The sequence below is a fragment of the Anomalospiza imberbis genome, chromosome 21 (assembly GCF_031753505.1).
Source record: "Anomalospiza imberbis isolate Cuckoo-Finch-1a 21T00152 chromosome 21, ASM3175350v1, whole genome shotgun sequence".
Lineage (NCBI taxonomy): Eukaryota > Metazoa > Chordata > Aves > Passeriformes > Viduidae > Anomalospiza > Anomalospiza imberbis.
In genome coordinates this window covers 10,773,374-10,793,103 of record NC_089701.1, presented here as the reverse complement: position 1 = coordinate 10,793,103, position 19,730 = coordinate 10,773,374, and the positions used below count along the sequence as shown (strand labels likewise).

Here is a 19,730-nt window from a genome sequence, read left to right as displayed (position 1 = left end):
TTGTGGAGTGCTGGAGTCCCTCTGCTCTGAAGCCAGGCTGAGAGAGCTGAGGGTGTTCAGCTTGGAGAAGGCTCCGCAAAGACCTCAGAGCCCCTTGCAGGGCCTAAAAGGGCTCCAGGAGAGCTGGAGAGGCGCTGGGGACACGGGATGGAGGGACAGGATGCAGGGAATGGCTTCTCACTGCCAGAGGGCAGGGATGGATGGGATGTGGGGAATTAGGAGGGTGGGGAGGCCCTGCTCTGGGCAGCTTTGGCTGCCCCTGGATCTCTGAAGTGTCCAAGGCCAGGCTGGACGGGGCTTGGAGCAGCCTGAGACAGTGGGAGGTGTCTGTGCCCACGGCAGGGGGTGGGACTGGATGGGCTTTTAAGGTCCTTGCACCCAAAGCATTCCATGATCTTTGTGCTGCTCCAGCAAGTCCCCACTCCCATTCAAACACCAGGAGCTGGCCAAGCTACCCTCACCATGACATACAAACAAAGAACATTATAAGGGCACCAATTTCGAAAAGGAGCAAAAACTACACAGTGCATAAAACATGGGAATTTTGGCTTCTTGACACAGTCAATACACTGAACTGTGACCTCAGGAGGCACAGGGGACTGGAAACCAACAGAACTTAAACTGGATAAAAATCTCATTTTCTCATGACATTTGAGAGAAACCATGGGGACAGTTTCCTCAGGACACATGGGAGTTAGAGCTGTGTCACTGCCTGCTCCAGAGAGCTCCTCGTTTTCCTTACAGACACTCCATCACTGTCACTCGCTGACCCTTCATTACTTTCTCCCAGTGCACCAGCTTCTCTGCTGACCAATACACTTCATAGCCTGTCCAAACCCATGAGAGGAAGAAAAAGCCTTGTACAGGCTGTATAAAAGGACATTTACTCTCTATTACATTGTGTCTTCTTTTCTATGCTAGTCTAAATACAAGTGCTGTTTTCACTGCCAATCGTTGTTTGCTTGTGCTGTTTCCACTGGCTAAAACCAGCATTTTTCCAGCTAGTGTTGCCCTCCAGGAAAAACCACACATTCATACCTTTCTTGCATTTAGCACAGGAGAACAAAACTGGTTCCCAGGAATAAGGATGGCTTCCTCAAAAGAAAACATTTGCTGTCAGCTGAGGTTTGACCTCTAATGGCTAATTTGGAATCATCATTTTGAGCACTGGAATACATAACACTGTGAAAAATTAACAGCTTCCCCCTCCCAGCTGAAGTTTAATTTCTGCCTGCAGCTTTGCAAGTGAAAATAAAAGAGCTGAAATAAATACCCAAACCGAAACCTTGGTGCAGTCTCTCACATACATCCACAAAGAGAACCTCAAGACAAAGATCTGTAAGGGAAATTTCACTGGAAACCGAGCTTTTGCAGACACTGAGAAAGAAAGTCTGCAACATGAGACCGTCTTCCTTGAAGAAACACAGCTGATCCCAGCTCCGACTGCCACTGGGCTGTGTAAAACATAAACTTCACGCTAACCCTATGAAAACAGTCAACATGAGAGAGAGACAACAGTCTGCTCTGAGCTGCTGAAAGGGGAAAAAAACCTCTCAGGCTGTCATTCTCCCCTTGCTGTGACCTTCATGCTCCACTGAATTTCTGAAGATACTGAAATCTTGGCAGGGAAGTGTACAGTCTGTGGGAACCAGGCAGTGACGGCTGGGCTCACTGCTGAGAATTAGGCCCAGTCGAGCCCTTTTTTTGGGGACTCTGAGTTTTATGTGGCCAACAGCACAGGGCTAAGCCAACTCCAGGCTGGGAATTTTACAGAATTGGTGCTGTGTGCACTCACGTATCATGTTGCAAAGCCATCGTGGACAGAGTGCTGCCCTCCTGCCTGGCAACCACAAGTTGGGGCTTGCTCAGTGTCCACTGGAATCTCCAGTACCTAAAGGGGTTCCAGGAGAGCTGGAGAGGGACTTGGGACAAGGACCTGGAGTAACAGGACACAGCGAATGGCTTCCCACTGCCAGACGGCAGGGAAAGATAGGATATTGGGAAAAAATTCTTCCTTGTGTATGTGGGAAGACCCTGGCACAGGCCGCCCTGGCACAGAATGGGCTGCCCCTGGATCCCTGGAAGTGTCCAAGGCCAGGCTGGATGAGGCTTGGAGCACCCTGAGATAGTGGAAGGCGTCCCTGCCCATGGATGAGGTTTACGGTCCCTTCTGACCCCAAGCATTCCCTGATCTTTGCGCTGCTTCGGGGTGTCCCCACTCCCTGCGAGTAACAGTGACTGCTCACCCTGACTTCTCACTATCATTTCTAAACCATTAGAGGTTAGCAAATAAAAATCTCAACCAGAGACTGAAAAGAAGCAGAATTTGCCATTACAAATTATCCCAGAGTCTGATGGTATTTAATGACTGTCGTGTAGAGCCACTCCACACAAAGAGCTGGTCCCTCTCAGCTAGACGCAGTGCCAGGGCGAGGAGCACTTGCCACTCAGCCACTCAGCCAGCCCTGGACAAGTACCTCTGGAGGGCAATTCGCTCCTTCAACAGAATAATACCAGCTGTGCTTCCTGGCTGAAGCCCTTGCAGCACAGGCTGCAGATTACATCGGAATTGCCAAGCCCAGGATAAACAAAAAGATTAAGAGGGCCTCACCCTTTGTGTTGAACAATCACACTCTGAAGCAAGAAATCACAGCCCAAGTCGTGGGCAGGCAGCGGGCTGAGCCAGAGTTTGGGTGACTAGGGAGGAGTAAGCAGCTCACTCACACATCTGGGGAAACCACAGATGCTCTTAATCACAGGTTTTCCTGACCTGTAGGCGCTGACAAATTGCATCCTATGGATGAACCTTTTATTAAACCACAGAGGGTTTCCAAACAGTATTCTCTTTCTCAGCATTCCCAAATCATTGAAATCCAGCACATGTGACCCTTCTAAATTCTTCATTTGGAGGGTGACACAGCACTTTCCAAAGAGATTTCAGGGCTGAAAGGAAGTAAATGGGGATGTGATGTTACATCGGTGGAAGGCAGCTCAAAAGCTCAACCAGGGACTATGAGAACATTTTTTAATTCTTTGATGATATCTCAGCCTTACTGGAGCTGAAGATGCTTTTTGTCTTGAGTGACTCCCAAGACCAACCCCTTGCTGTCTGCTGGGGCAGAAACATCTCATGAAATACGTAGCCTTTAAATCTTACTGGTTTTTTCCTGTGCATGGGGAAGGACGGCTGGTATTTTAAAATGAATGAAATGACTGTTGCTCAGGCCAGGAAAGGTGACCACAAAGCAAAATTGCCCTGGTTCCACTTCCATGCCACGCTGGAGCAGGAGATAGCTGCTCAGCTCACAACTGAGTGAGAAAGACGATGCCTGGCAGTTCTCATCATCGTCTGGACCGACAGAGCAACCCACATAAAAGGAAGAAAAAAGCCTGCTGATCAGATTGGTGTGACAGAGGCTCATGAGAGACATGCACATTTTCAATCTAAACAACAGCTTGAGGGATCTATATTACTAATTATCAACTAATATTGCCAGAGTTCCCAGGCTGGCTTCAAAGGTTCTCGCAAAGTGCCCCAAGTACAGGGTTTCCATCTCATCATAAGGCTTTTTTCTTTGTCTCTGCTAAATGGATTGCTCCATCCTGGCCTCCCTCTGCGTAAGTCAGCTTGCACATGATGAGCTTTGCAGCAATGAAATTCGTTACCTTAACCACAAAAAACCAGAAACATTTGCTGCAACTGTTAGAATTCTTTTGCACCTAATTTAAAAAAAAAAAAAAAAAAAAAAGGTGGTTTCCTCTCTCCCTCCCCCCTCCTCCCCGCCTACTCCTAATCCCATGCTAACACCTTTGTAAAAACGGGGGTGAGTAGTTTGGAAACTGAAAGGGGGGGGGGGGTGCAAAAAAATAGAAAAATATATCAGATCTCCAGACAATGAAATTGAGCAGCTATCTCTCATATCCTGCAGTGCTTAGGCTGAGGTCGTAAGTTAAACAGGACATCAGAATAGTTGATGTAATTTGCTTATTTAGGATCAGAGCATTCAGTGACATGCAAGAGACAACCTATTTGAATGTGTAGTTAATCCCCCCATCAATGTGGGGCTGTTCAGATGCACAAACTGCAGCTGGAGACTGGGATTTTTTTCCCCTGCACATTTATTTTTGCAGGGGATATAATTGCAATCATTTTTCCTTGCAGGAAAGCCTTGAAACCTCACCTGGGATCAGCCTCCTGTTGTGTAAGGTATTGTTCAAGCGGGGTCCCTGCCCCAGCCAGCTTAAAGGCTAAAGGGTCAAGTCAAACAGAGGGTGGGAAAGGAAAGAGAGGCCCAGGGGAGGTGGGGGCAGCACAGCGGCTCTGCAGGACCCAGGTCCCCCAGCCCGCTCCCCCCCGTACCCGAGCGAAGCCTCAGACCCAGAACTGAGCTGAGCAGCAGCTACACTTTTCAGTAAAGCCCAGCACAGCTTTTCTGCAGATGGACAGGGCCTCCTGGCTCCAAACCCAGCTGCAGAGCCTCACACCAGTGAGGGTTTTACAGCAGTTAGAAACCTTTAACCACCAGGTTCTTCCAGATTCCAGGAGGAATTTCTTGGTGAGCCCAAACAACACTGAACACAGTTGTCCCTTCAAGCCATAGTGACAAACCCTTGTGATATAAAGATGTAAAGCTAACAACTTGCAGTGTTTATCTCCTCAGTTTATCACCATCCAAGCTGGGATTCCTCCCTGTCAGCAGTACTGCTCACCCCAAGCCTGCCAGCCCTGTGCCTCCACTGATCTCCACTGATTCCACACCAATGTTTTTTCACTGACACAAGCTGGCTGGGCCAGACACCTCAGCCATGGGAAGTGAAACATCCTGGGCCCTCGGGCTCACCAAGCAGTCAGTGACAAGGCCCTGGCACAGTGGCATGTTCAGAGGTGTAGTAGCCCCACACCTGCTTTGGGTGGACTTTCAATCACATGGCATGGAAAAGCAAGATGGCAAAAGTCACACCAGTCATCCAGGTAATGGATCCTGCCAAAACATGGCTGTTCTCAAGAGACAATTCATTCTCCTTTAAGAGACCGGAATGACATGAAGACATGAAATTCATGTTCTCCTGTTGCCCCACCAGGCCATACCCAAGTGTCACAGCAGGATGTCCCAGACAGGGACAGCACCAGGAAGGATGGGAGACAACCACTGCTGCAGCTGGGAGAGGAGCTGAATTTCACCCCATTACGAAATGACCCCACTGTCAGCTGTCTGTGCCCATGCACTGGAGCCCATGCCTTCTTCAGCAGGTTTGGGTGTTTTTCCTTCTTGAACTGCTAGTTCTGTGTTAGAATCTCCTCCAAGCTGTGGAGAACAGAGCATCACTGATCTCCTGGGTGAGTCGAGCCGGGAGCTGATTCTAAGGCTGCCCACAACAGCCTCCAAGAACTCCACAGAGATCTTCCTGACTACTGTAAGGGTTCAGCATATTGAACTGATCATATCTGAACACCCCAAACATTATTTCACACTGTCCCTTCCTGAAGGAAGTATTTCAGCTGTCTGAAAAGAAGAAAAATACAAGATCCTCAAATGCGTGCAGAGGTGACCGGCACGTGACATTTGCATTTCAAATACAAGGAATGGGTTTGTAACATTTTAAGGCTATGAAATGTAGAACTTCTATAGGGTTTTTTGCATGTCACCAAAATATAAAATTAATCTTATTTTCACTCAGCCCCACTAAAACGTTCCTCAACCAAAGGCACCACCAGGCCCAGCTACAGCTACTGTAGGGGTGGCTTCACCAGGATCATCACCGAGTCCTTACAATGCAGCACTTGAGGAACACATGGAATGAAAAGGTCATTCCTGCACCATCACTGACACCTTTGGCAGCAGTCTCCACTCCTGAAGCCTTTAACTGGGGCAACCAAGCTGAAGCCCAGCACAAGTGGGAGCAAAAATGCTGAGCAGCCCCAGGATGACACTCCCTGTGCACTTGCTGCTCTAGGTCAGACAGAGGTAGCCAGTACTGGCCATTGTTTTAACAGAAGCAGTATTTTGGCAGGGTTACAAAGCAAGCCCATTCTTTACATCTGCAAAAGAGAGCCCGTCCATCCCTGCTGAGGGAGCTGACAGAGGAAACGTATTTTCCAGCAGTCTTGGGTACAACATTGAATTGGGACCTATTTTTACCACGTGCTCGGCACTACACGCTTTAATTGTTATGACAACATTTGCTGCCATATTCACTCCAGTCATTTACAGAACAGAACCCAGGAGACAAAACAAGCCCCTGCTCCATGAGACAGAGGGAGCAGGCAGGATGCCACATTGCTTCCTGTGACACACAGCCAGGGCTGATGACACAGATAACCCATCCCGTGCTGGTAGGTCAGGCCCAGCTCCATGCAGGAGAGGGAGGAGAGGAGTCCAGCTCATGGGTCAGTACTGCCCATCCTCCTCCTCCTGCCTAGCACAGACACAGCAGCACTTGGCTCTTTCTGGAGCCCTGCTTGTGTGCCCACCATGTTCCCCCACTGTAGGGGCAGCCAAAACTCTCTGTCACCACTCTGTCACCCCTCAGCAAAGTGCTCTGCAAGGAGGAGCAGAGCTCAGAGCAGTCTGGGAGCCACAAGGTCTGTGACCCAGCTCCGGAGCAGCACAGACAGGCTAGCAAGCACAGCTCAGCAGTTTCAGGATCCGGCCTCCATCCTAATTAAGCCCAATTAGGTTTAGAAAGAATGAGGATGTTTTAGGAAGGATGTATAAAAGAACTGCTGAGGTCTCTGTAGGCCATGTGAGCCCAGAGCACCCTCCTGAAGGCAGAAATTGCCTCTGTTGATGTGGGCTGTCACTTTTCCATAGTGCTGGAGGATGATCCCTCTCCCTTGTGCAGCCCACGGCTCCCCTTGCACACAACCCCAGGAAATGCAGCTGGGAGAGCTGGGATTCTCCTCCAGAGGATCAGCAGCACATCAGCCAAATCTGTGCTGTCTGCAGAGACAGCTGAGCAAAATCTGCTCCAAAATGCCAAGGCTGTAAATGAAGGTAAATATGATTCAAAACAGGGAGAAGTTTGACAAATCAGCATCTTCCCATACTGAGGGGTATAAAACATGCAGCTGTTCCACCACCACAATTTACAGGGAAGGCATTTCTCCTGGAAGTAAGAGAACACTTAGTATATATTCCTAGCCAGATTGATTACCCCTATTTATATTGTAAACTAAGATAGCATGTACTAAACCCATGGAGTTAACCAGTTCCAGACCCTAGATCCTGGGTGAGGGGTCAGTTTTCCATTGTCTGCTGCACAGTCTCGTGCATTTATTAGAGACCACAGAGTTTCCTGCAGCATGGGTTTGTGTGTGTGTGTGCTTATTTTTGTGGTATTTCAACAACCATCAGGAGGAACACTGCTATTTTATGGGATGTCAGGGAACTGGCAAATCCATGAGGTTTTTTAAAGGTTTGTTTAAAACAGCCAAGAAGCCAGCGTGCCACTATAAATATATGTATGTATAACAACTGCAATCTGTTCTGGGACAATAAAACCACAGGACTGAAAGCAGTATCCCATAGCTGAATATATCCATTTATCCTGCAGCAAGATGAACCCCTGTTCTGTGGATCTGACCTGCAGGGAGTTTCGTCAGTCTCCTCTCACAGCCAACCTGCTCAGCTGGACAACTCTCCTTTGCTTTCTAAGTTACAGATCCAGTTTCAAGATCTGACAGCAGATATAAACAGAGGTTCAGGACACGCTCTCTCACCACTTGTGCAATTTCACTGGGCCAGGAGACCCCAGATCTCTACCATGAGGCACTGAGCCAGACTCATTGGCTTTTTTATCACTAAGAAAAAGCTAATTTTCTAACCAACTTGCTTCTTTTTCTCTCTTTAAACACTGATAAGGTGAGAGATGTTGAAGTTCCTTGTTGGTTTATAATGCAGTTTGGGAAGGGATAGGTTTCGGTATGTTGCTGTAACAAATACAATAGTGAAATTAGAAGAGATGGTGATTTGAGCTAACACAATTAAAATTTATTCTTAACAGCAATCCATAGATATCCTGTGCCAAACACAATCTGGAGCCATCAACTAGCATGGACATGAATTAACCTAATAGCTTCTGAAAAAAAAAAAGAAGTCCTATGAAAAAATCCTCCTATTAAAGTAATTAAGTGTTAACAGAATCACAGAGCCATAATTAAACATGGTTTATAATTAAAACAGCATGTGTCCTAGACAGAGAACACAGCAACAAAGAGAGTCCAACCATGACAGCTGATGCCAAAACACCGGCCAAGTACCAAAAATCAGAAAAACAGGCGAGTTTCTAGCAAAGCTGCAGATGCAGAGCCTCTGATCCTCTGACTGAGCCCTCAGCACTGTGACGGATGTGACTGCACTCAGAACTCCTCACGGCTTTTCCAGGTGCTGCCAAAGTTCAAGCAGAACTCTTGGGAACCAAGAAGACACCGAGTGCAAGGCCCAGGACACCAAGGCAGCGCAGGGAGCAGTGAGCGAGCGGGAGCCGGGGCTGGAGCCAGCCTCGTCCTACCTGGCAGCGGCTGAAGATGTCACCCAGGGACACCTGCACGTTGAAGTGCTTCAGCACTTGCAGTGCCTGTTCCTTTGCCTTCTCGGAGCAGTTCACAGAGAAACACCTTCCTTCTCCCACCTGGGAGCGCAGCTGCAAACCAGAGGCACCAGAGAGGTCGAGCGTCAGGGCATGTGGGGCTGTTCTGATACTCTTCGCTTGGTTTGAATTGGGAATAATGCTTGGAGTTAGTGTGTGTTTACAGTCTGAACTCTGGTCTGAGCACCACAACTGGTAACCTAACAGCCACTGCTGCAAGAGCTCTGACTCCTGAAGCACTGCATGATTTTATGTGTATGAAACATGACTTAGGCTGGAGAAAGGGAGGCTCAGAGGGGACCTTCTCACTCTCTACAACTCCCTGACAGGAGGGTGCAGCCAGCGGGGGTTGGTCACTTCTCCCAGCTAACAAGTGACAGAACAAGAGGAAATGGCCTCAAGATGCTCCAAGGGAGGTTCAGATTGGATTTCAGGGAACATTTCTTCACAGAAAGGTGGTCAGGCATTGGAATGAGCTGTCTAGGGAGGTTTTCGAGTCATCTCTGTAGGTGTTCAAGAGTCATCTGAATGTGGCACTTGGAGACAGGGTTTAGTGGGGACCACAGTGGTGATGCTTGGTTAACAGCTGGACTTGATCATCCTAAAGGTCTTTTCCAACTTAACAATTGGGCTTGATCATCCTAAAGGTCTTTTCCAACTTAACAATTCCATGATTCTATTCTACAAAATATACCCAAGTCCCATCAATTCATAATTTGGTGAGGTGGTGCAGACAGGGGCAGCAAAAGGAAACTGAATTCAGTGCCAGCTTTCTGATGAAACTTGGCCAGAACCCACAGAGTGTGCCAAAGCACAGTGATGGAAACAATGTCCAGCGACCACTTCAACCCCTCTGATTCACACAAGTGTTTCACCTGGAGTTCCCTGGTGGCCAAGAAATTTGAAGGGGTTGATGTGGGCAGTCCCTCAATGTTTTTTCCACACACTGCAGAGAAGTGTATCTGGGAATGAGCACTGGGGAGTCCCAGACACATCTTCATGACCATGCTAAGGACTCACAGGAGTGGGATCAGCTACACACCAGTAAAAGAGCCTGGCAGAGCCATCCCATCCTTGTGGAGGGCATCCAAAGGCAAGGGAACTGAGGGAACCAGACATTTCCCAGGAGTATTGTACCCTGGAAGCAGTTATTTTCCTTTTGCAATTCCTACACAGTACTTTGAAATTAGAGTTCTGCCAAACAAGATGATGCTGGATGCTGAATTCCCTATTCCACCAGCTGTAGGCCCAAGGAACTTGCAGGGTGGCTCCACCTGTCTCACAGTGTCTCATTATGGGAGGAGTTTTATTGCACACTCTGATTTTCCATAGGAAATCAGCAACCCCTATTCTGCAAATATTCTGACTGGCTGCCTGAGTAGCTGGGAGATTTTATACTGACAGTTTGTGACAACCAAGTCCTGCACCCTGGCTCATGTGAACAGAACTCCAGCTCATCCAGAACAGTTTCACTCTTCCAAATGCATTTTTGGGCAGTAGAAAGTTGCAAAGGACCTGCAACAGGACGTCACAGCGCTGCAAGCACTGACTTGGCAGGTTCAGCATTGCATTTTGAAGCGTGTCTGTGAACAGCTCTGAACAGCTGGTGCTGAGGGCAAGGTTGGCCTTTGCTTTGGCTTTTCTGTTTATCTATAGCAACACAAAACCTCTCCAGCTTCCACCAGACCCATGCTTGGGGCCTTCCAATCTCCCCCTTCCAAGCCTGAAGAAACGTCCCTGAGGGCTGGAACTCTCTCAGTGTGGAGCCAGCCAGCAAGCAAGAATCTCTAGGATAAAAAGCACAGAAATTGAGCTGCCTTTTCACCTGCCAGTGAGGCCAGACAGAAACACAGTGTTCTGGATTGTTTGGCTTGACTTCCTCCCCCACCCCCAATGGAGAGCAGTCGCTCTCCCCACCGATACAGGACTGAATATAAATATAAAAAAGCATTTCACCCCAAGCCTTGGTGGTTGAGAACAGCAAGCCTCTGAAGACCCTAAATGTAATTTTTAGTGGAGAAAACATCCAAGCCAGCTGTTGCATTCACATCTGACTTTTCCTCTTGTCTCCCCTGCACACCCCAGACCACGCAATGATCAGTGCCAGAAACACGCCAGCAGCTTGGAACACTCACAGTCTGATATGGGAGTCCAGAGGTCAAAATTACTCTTCCTTCCTGTCGGGCAATCTGGAAAAAACAGTAAAAATCCAAATGAACAGGGGCTGAAGTTACACTGAGTTCAGGCTTTACTTGCAGTCACAGAAGACAGGAGGTGAACTGGAGATATCGAGTGTTTCTCTCAGTGTCAGTCTACATCTGGCCAAGAGTTCCTGTCAGCGACAGCAGCTCAAGGTATGGCTCACCCCTTGTCCCCTCCCTGCCAATCCCTGCTTCATCTCCCATGTGCTGGAACAAGCTGCTGGTGCATCTGTACCACAGGTGGCCCAGGGAACCATTCCACCTTGAAACAATCCTATGCAAAAACAATATTTTTTTTTCCCCTTAACCCAGACTATTTCTATTTCCCCACTCTGGGTCACAAAGAAGGAAACAATTCTGCTGCACAGGGGAAAAAGGAAAAAAACCTAAGCAGGTAATTCTAGAAGGAAAATGTACCATGAAATGTGTCTGCAAACTTCATACCTTTAACAAAACTGCTTCTTAGAGAAGGAGAGTGTTATTGTCCTGGCAACCCAACACACAGGAATTATGCACCTTTCCAGGCTGCAGGGAACATCTCTCATAGAGTTTATCACTGCCTGACTTGGAATGCTGAGCTTTTGTCAGAAGTCTGGTTCTTCAAGGGGAAGGTCTGTGCTGAGTTCCCAGGGAGCTCATCACCTGCCCTGCTGACCTTCGCACAGGCTCGGGGACACTGCAGAGGGCTCGCTGCCAAAGGGAGACACTAAATCTGGAGCTGCAAGGGTGGAAGTGTGACTGACCTTCCTTCACATGATTGAATGACACCCCTCCCTCCCACCCCTCACCCTCCTGGAGGAGGGACAGAGCCTCATGGCTGCAGCAATAAGAGGATTCACAAGGATTCCCATGTGAACCAGGACTCAGCTCTGATCCTGCTGACAAGAGATCAGTGCTTTGAAGTATGCACAAGGTTATTTCTCTCCTCTGGCTTGGATTCTGTTAGAAGCCCTCATGTTTTTCACTGACTCCAGATGTGTGTCATGGAGGTCTCTCATCTGGTAGAGAGTGCAGCAGCTCTGTCTGGATCCCTCTCTACCCTTGGCAGGAAGATACATTTGGGATCAGAGTCCTGCTGCACTTCCCAGAGAGATACCAGCGAGCATAGCCAGGGAACACCAGACAAACCCACCACAACTTTTAAGCTTTGTCTTGGGTAGTCATTCTCTTAAGACTCACTGGACCTATGGCAACAGGAAACAAGGGAGAGAAGGCTCTGAAGGCCCCATGCAGGCAGCTAAACAACCTGCTTTTTCCCTTTTTTCCTCTTCCTGAGCTTTCAGGTATCCGCTTCCCTCCTTTAGTTGTGAAGTCACTCTTTGGCTGAAAGTTCTGCTCTGAGAAAGTGATTGGCAACAACTTTTAAAACATTTTTCTACAGGCAAAATTACTGGATTTCTTTCAAAAACAACCCACTCTCTCTCTATAAAGTAAAAAACATCTAAGAACAGGAGCCTTGAAGGGGCAGCACAGACACCCCATGCAGTCCTGCTGCTGAGCAGCCACCACAGCACCCCTGTGGCACAGTAGTGAGGGAGGTCTGGTAAGGCAACAGCAAAAGGTCACCACAGGGATTTGCCAACAAGGAAAAGGGATGTGAAATTCCTCCAGACCCATGTTTGCTTCAGGGTAAGTCTGAGGATTTCACAGCTGGAACACTCCATTCTGACTTTCTGCATCCAGGGTTAATTAGTTCAAGCTTGATAAATCCCCTTATCTAAATGGCTCTGCAGAGACAGGCAAAGAACATCAAATAAAAAGGAGAAAAGCAATAACTCTTCCAACATGTTTTTCTGCCTCTGGAACAATGACTGGGAGAAGCACGAAGAGCCAGAAAAGCCATGTGATAGCACACATCTGACTGAGACCACAGAGGGTATGTGCTGGAGAAAAGGGCACAATTCCTTCTTGTTCTCCAAAAGCAACAAGGGAAGGCAGCACTGGGACCATGGGGGGATGTATGGTCAGGGATGCAAATGAGAGGAAAAGAACACCCAGGGCAGCATTTTGGCATGGGTGTCAGGGACCTGTGCTCTACAGCCCAAGTGCTGCAGAGAGGGCATTGGCCTCAGTTTCACAATATATTACAAAGATAATATCAACTTCCTCTGGAAAAGGCTCAGACCTTCTGGATAGAAAGCACTCCCTAATCTGTTGGTATTACTGATTAGCCCTTAACGTGTCTGTCTGTTCAGCCAACTTCCATCCTGCAGAAATGAATGAACCCACAGGAATTACTGTCAGAGAGACCTGGAAGGGCAACGACTGAGGAGAGAGGCCCTTTGTTCCCAAGCCAGCACCAGCAGCAGGATGATTTGTGACAATCTAAAGCATCCTGAACCAAGGCCAAAGGAGGTTCCAAAAAACAGCAGCACAAGGCTGTGGATTTGTAAGTTAAACTTTGCCAAGTCTGTGCAAGACACATGTTGGGCAATGCCACATGTCCTTGACATGTACAGGAAAAGCTGTGTTCCCCTTGCAGTGATCCTGAGCCTGGGCCATCAAGGCCTCGCTTCAGACCAAAAGGGAGTGGACAGAAAGTGTCTGCCCCAGGATATGTGCTGGGAAAACACCCAGACAAGGATCTGCTAGAGAAGGGGATCACAAAACCCAGTCCAAATGCAGAGGCCCTCCCTGTAATCCCAGGCTTTTTTAAAAGAGACAGTAAACCAAGAGCTTAACAGCTCTGAGCATACGCAGTCCAGCTCTCCCAGTATTGCTACCCTAATCTTCTCTTCAGCATTCCTGAAAAGTATAAATTGCACAGAGTTATCACACAGTTTTGTAATGCGGCCTTAAGTGTCACACCAAAACCATCCACCCAGTTTTGTTTCTCTGTGCAGATCCATTTGTATCAAGGTCTCCAATGAAAGACCTTCTCCTCCTGCTGACCAAACATCAAAAGCCAAGTCTTGATCTTAAAAGCAACACAGCTCTTCATCTGCCCTCTCTGAATTTAGCTTCCCACCAGACTAAAAAGACCAGCAAACCTGGAGAATGTCATCTACATCAAAAATATGGAAAAAGCCAGTCAAAGCTGAGACAAGATCCAAGATTAGATTTCCCCATTAGGTGAAGATCTGCTCACTGCAGGATTAAAATCCCTTTCGTGCCACTTGGCTCCAAATTAGTCTAGGGCAATTTAGATCTGGGTGCACAATGCTCTATCTGGCTCCTGAGACCCATCCAGCCTGGCCCTTCTTTGCAACTCGCTGGTTCACCTGGAGCTTTGGAAGGGAGGTGTAACCTTGCAAGGGAATCTTCCACAGCATGGGAGCCTTGGGAAGCCAGCTTTACCTGCCTTCTGGTTATTAGCATACTTCAAAAGATACCAGGTTTGCCTTAGCATCAGATTATCCTTAGAGATGAGGATGATTTTGAAAACCAAGAGCAAAGTCCATTCAAAAAATAAAGTAAACCAACCCAGACCACAACTGAAGCAGCTTTGAGAATCCACTGAGTCTCTTATTAGAAACGTAAGGAACTAGGAACATTTTCTTAAAACCTTTTGCTCTGCCCCTGAGGTACAACATTGCAGGATGTACAGCAGTCACTCAGGCTGCTGGGTGATCCTGTAAGGTTGGTATGAGAAGGATGCCACTGCTTTGCCTGATTCTGCAAAACTGCAGAGAAAATAGAAGCATCCACTTTTCCATCTCCTTCCAATTATTTGGAAGACTCAAAAGATAGGTTTAAGATTCTCTGCAAAGAGAAGCTTGCAGAAGACAAGAGGGAATCATAGAACAGTTTGGTTTAGAAGGGATCTTTAAAAGGTCATCTTGTCCCAGCTCCCCTGCAGTGAGCAGGGACATCTTCAACTGGGTCAGGCTGCTCAGAGCCTCCATCCAACCTGACCTGGAATTTTCCAGGGATGGGGCATGAAAGGCCTGGGTAGGAACACAACAGACCCAGGGCACAATTTTAAGTAAATAAACTTGTATTAATTGCAAATAACTTGTTGCTTATAGGAGTAAGTGCAAAGGCAAAGGGTGGATCCCCCAAAACTGGCACCTGCACACTCAGAACCTGCTGCATCTCAGAGATGGAATATCCACATTCTTTACCCCATGGATTGCCTGGAGCTGGAATCAGAGTCCCTGGGGAGGAATGGCTGGATGCACACAGCCCTTCTTCAGAGAGGCCACCCAGCAGACAGCCAGGCTTGGGCCAGCCTGGGCCACTGCCTGAAGTCCTGCAAAGGCCCTGCCCGAGGTGCAGTGGGCAGTGCTGCTGGGGACAGCACATGGTGGGTCCCACCAGCTCTCAGTGCACAGGCTGCAAAAATTCTTAGGTAAAGGAGCATGTCCAGCACATCTGGAACTAATTCCAGCCCCAGCTGCAGACCTGGTGTGCCACACAGGTGTGTGCAGGTGCTACAGCAGGTAGGACAGCAAAGTAACATGGGAAAAACAGCACGGTCACCCCATCGAGTGAGAGGGCTTAATAAAAGCTGCCTTTCAGAGGCTGCTGCTCATGGACAGGAGCTAAAATGCTTCTCTAAGGACAGCCTGTGCGTTCTTTGCCTTTCACACAAGGACAGATTTAACCAGAGACATTTTCAGTATGGATTTCTACTGTTTTTCCATTTTTAAAGATTTTCTGTATCTGCATTTTGACAGGCAACTTTAATCAGTCACTTCTCCAATTAAGTCCTAATTAAATGGCATCATTAAATCAGAGACTGCAAGCTGGTAGCATCTCACAGCAGATAAACAGAACCACAGAATCACAGAATCATTAAAGCTGGGAAGGACCTTCAGGTCATTGAGTCCAACCACAAACCCAGCCCTGCCAACTCCACCACTAAATCTGGTCAGCCAGAGGGGATCCAGTGGATCGTGGTGCCAGAGGCCCTGCTCTCACACTTCTGCAGATCTGGGATGATAAACTCACCATGACAAGTCCAAGATAAAATATTTAGTCAATAACAACAGCACAACAGGAAGCATAACACAGGACAAAGGTTTCACATCCATGGGAACGGGGGTTGCCAAACCAATTCCTGCTACATGTGCTAGCCTAAACAAAAAAATAAATAAAATCCATAACTGCCCAAGCACAGCTGAGGAAGTTCTCAGGCTTTTAAGCTTGATCCCAAATAACAGAGGGTGAAGGACCAGACCCATCTGCCCACCAACACTTGAAGCCACTTTAACAAAGAGAAGGAATGAGAACAATAAGGAGCAAATGCCAGGTGTTGCAGGAGTTCTTGGCACAAGGAGAAGTGTAGTATGACTGATAAATCATTCGAGTGAAAAGACTTTAATGAAGAGCAGACACTAATGCTATATACTCTTAGATGTTCCTAGGGACACCAGTTTGAGACTGTGCTGGGACAGCACCCAAACCATCTGTCTTGTACTCAGTGACCAGGATCCAAACCCTCTGCTGGCCTTTGCAATAACATTCTCAAGTTTTTGGGTGTAGGGTGGTCAACATTCAACTTTGATTCAATCAGGACCAGCCAGATATGAGACAGGGTGGGAGGAGTCTATTTTTATCTTTGATTATCCAAGCCCAGATCAAAGGCTCTGCAGTACAGTAACACTCCAAGCGCTTTTGATAGTGAAAGGATGTTTGTCCGGTCACCATAGAGAAAGCAATGTCAAACATCCTGTCCGTGGCACGATAAGGGATGGGGATGAGAAGTGGAGATGGGGTCTGGGGGGAGGCACTAAGAACCAGTTTGTTTAAATAACTTGTGCAAGTTTGGCAGGGAGGAGATATTAATTATTTCTGCAGAAGTTAGAGCCTGCCCCGGATTCAGGCCAAGCAGACATCTGAAGAGGAAACATCCTGCACACCAGGCTGGGTGATCCACGCACATTTGATAGCACACACTGTGTGGCCTGGATATCTCCGTTGACTCCCTCGAAGGCAGGGGGGCCCTCTGGGAGACCTGGACAAATCAGAAAGCTGTGCAATCACCGACCAGAGGAAGTTCAACAAGGGAAAGTGACAGATTCTGCATTTGGGATGGGGCAACCCTGGATATACAAACAGACTGGGGAATGAGATGCTGGAGAGCAGCGTCACAGGAGGGGACTTGGGGGTCCTGGTTGAAAGAAAGTTGAATGTGAGTCAGCAGTGCCCTGGAGCCAGGAGGGACATTTGTGTCTTGGGGGCATCAGGCCCAGCATCATGGGCTGGTCAAGGGAGGGGAGTGTCCCACTCTGCTCTGGGCTGGGGTGGCCTCATCTCGAACCCTGATAGCAGTTTTGGGCACTACAAAATAAGAAAGACACTAGGCCATTAGAGAGTGTCCAAAGGAGAGCAACAAAGATGGTGAAGGGCCTTGAGGGGAAGCTGTACAAGAAGTGGCTGAGACTTGGTCTGTTCAGCCTGGAGAAAAAGAGACTGAGGGGAGACCTCATTGTAGCTACAGCATCCTGGGGAGGGGAAAAGGAGGGGCAGACACTGACCTCTGCTCTCTGCGATCAGGGACAGGACCTGAGGGAATGGCCTGAAGTTGTGTCAGGGCAGGCTCAGGCTGGAGAGTAGGAAAGGTTCTTCCCCCAGAGGGTGCTGGCACTGCCCAGGCTCCCCAGGGAATGGGCACGGCCCTGAGGCTGCCAGAGCTCCAGGAGCTGCCTGGAATGCCCAGGGTGGAATTGTTGGGGTACCTGTGGCAGGGCCAGGAGCTGTTCTCAATGATTCTTGTGAGTTCTTTCCAGCTCAGGGGATTCTGTGATTCTGTGATCTGCACTCCTGGGATAGCAGAAATGTGTCTGAAATGAAGCAGCATTTGTCTCTCATGCAGTAGGCAGAAGGGCAGAGTTATTAAGGGAGCTCAGAGCAATACTCATGGTCCCCTCTTCCTTTCCCAAATATCACTGCAAGTTGTGGCTGTTCACCTTTGAGTCACCTCACAAGGCCAGCCAGGATGTTACATGGCCATTGATTAAGGACATTCTCCCTTCTGTATGGAACAGCCATCTTTGGATTATGGTTCTGCCCAACTGACCTGGACACAAGGCAGACAAATACACTCCCTGTGAGCCCAAACTGGAGTGCATTAGAAATCTAAGCGAATGTTGGCTCCTTTCACTGACTTTTGTCTTGTTGCTAATACACAGCCTCCCCAAAGACACTTGGTCATGTCTTTGGGGGTTGGAGATGATCTTTAAGGCCCCTTCCAAGCCAAAGCAAACCTTTCTGTGATTCTATGATCTTTACCCTCCACTCGTGTTCTTCTCATGACTTGAGCTGCCCCAGCTGCCAATGACACAAACAGACACACCTAAGAGTGAGATCATAGCAATCTCTGCTCCCCTGCTGTCTCCTGGAAGTGGAGAACCAAGGCCACACACCACTGTTGATTCCAGCTGCCAGAGCTCAGGGTGACCCAAAGAGCTGGGACTCAGCATAAGGATGGAAGGAGGGACCCATGGAGCAGCTCCTGCAGCCTGAGAACCAGTGCAGCTTCCTAGAAAGCCCCATCACATCCCCATGGACATGGGAGCTGTGAACTCACCTCAGCAGCTTTCCTGTGGTCATCCTCATTGTCCAGCAGCCGGACATCCACGCCCAGGCAGCGCAGGTAGCGCCCCAGGCCCTGCAGCATGTTGTCACAGACCACGCTGAACTCCTGGGGGGAGATGGGGGCAGGGGGGCGTGAGGGCTCCATTCTGGGTCCTTGGCATTCCTAGAGAAAGGCGGGAGATCCATAAGGATCAGAAGTCTGATTCCCAGTATATTTGTGTTTTCACTCCCTGCGTTAGTTCACCCACCATGGCACATCCAACTGCCTCCTTCCACCTGTGTCACCACTCCCCCATGCTCTGCAGCACCTCTAGATCCTCCATCCCATCCTTTCCACATTGCCATCACCACCTGGGCAGGGGGCAGAACATGATGGGGCTAATTCTGAATTCACCATTCTCTCACTGACCAGTTGGCTACCTGATCCAGGAACCTGAAGCCTTTCCCTGGAGAAGTGCCAACCTGGCCTCCAGTGCTCTGCACATTCACCTTCAAGAAATCACAGAAACATAGTCAAGGCTGCTGTACCCCTAAATTAGTCTGCAATTAATAAACATGTGCTAAAGCTATGATTCAGGACAGAGAGAGGGAGAAACAGGTAGACAAAGCAACCACGTCAATTCTGTTATCTTTGGAAGGTTAAAAATAGGCAGTGCCTGAATTCTGTTTGTTTTATTTCAAATGTCTGCTGCTGGGGGAGTTCCTGCACTTGGAGGACTTTGGCTTTGGGAGGCTCCCAGAAGTACAATAGCTAAATTCATGGAGAAGGGAAGTTATTAAGGAACTTGCAATGTCCAGCTTTTGACTCCAGGAACTTGAATCAGCTGGGATGACTGAAGGACACTGCCTGCAACCATGCAGGGAGCCAGCACTGCAGATCAGTTCTGCAGGAGCTGGCCCCAGGCTGGGAATGCTGTGGCACACCAGGCAGCCCCACCTGAGCTCTCCATGGGAACCAGCTCAGGTCCAGGAGCAACACGAGTGTGATGCTGCAGTTCCCAGCAGCTGGTCCCTGCAGCCAGGGCTCTGCAGCACTGGGCAGACTGGGCTGTCACCAGCTTCTGGAGGACCCTGGTCGATGCAGCTGTGACACCAGAGCATGTCACAAGGGATGGAGCTGCCCCCTGAAGCTGAGGCAGTTGGAGACACTACCCCTGGCTGCTGCTGCTGTTCAAACAGATGTGCAGGAGCTGCAGCTGGCTCTCAGCCAGTGTTTATCCAGTGGCCAGCACTGTCATACAGAGCTTTCTTCTCACATTTCATGCCAGCAGAGAGCAAAAAGTTTATAAAGGAGAATAGAGTCATTAGCCCCACTTCAGACAAGGAAACACTGGGAAAGAGAGCTTGGAGTCCTGCAGGATGCAGTCAGGACAAGTCTGCTTTTTTTTGGTGTCCCAGTCCAGGTTTTGCCAACTGCCTCTTGGCTGATGAATCTGACTGTACAGAACACAAAGATGA

At 48.6% G+C, this 19,730-nt stretch overlaps 1 protein-coding gene across 16 annotated transcripts in view; it reads right to left on the bottom strand.

Moving 5' to 3' along the window:
• Positions 1 to 19,730, bottom strand: part of EXD3 (exonuclease 3'-5' domain containing 3) — a 254,131-nt gene that overhangs the window by 105,890 nt on the left and 128,511 nt on the right. For 14 of the 16 annotated variants that reach the window (XM_068211677.1, XM_068211679.1, XM_068211675.1 and 11 more), the window contains 3 exons: positions 18,265 to 18,435; positions 10,725 to 10,778; positions 8,512 to 8,643 (listed from right to left, as the gene is read on the bottom strand). In XM_068211677.1, the coding sequence (XP_068067778.1) occupies positions 8,512 to 8,643; positions 10,725 to 10,778; positions 18,265 to 18,435 (357 nt within the window). Of the gene's footprint in view, positions 1 to 7,969; positions 8,388 to 8,511; positions 8,644 to 10,724; positions 10,779 to 18,264; positions 18,436 to 19,730 lie in introns of those variants that run through there. The other 2 variants (XM_068211682.1, XM_068211673.1) reach the window with 2 other exon arrangements.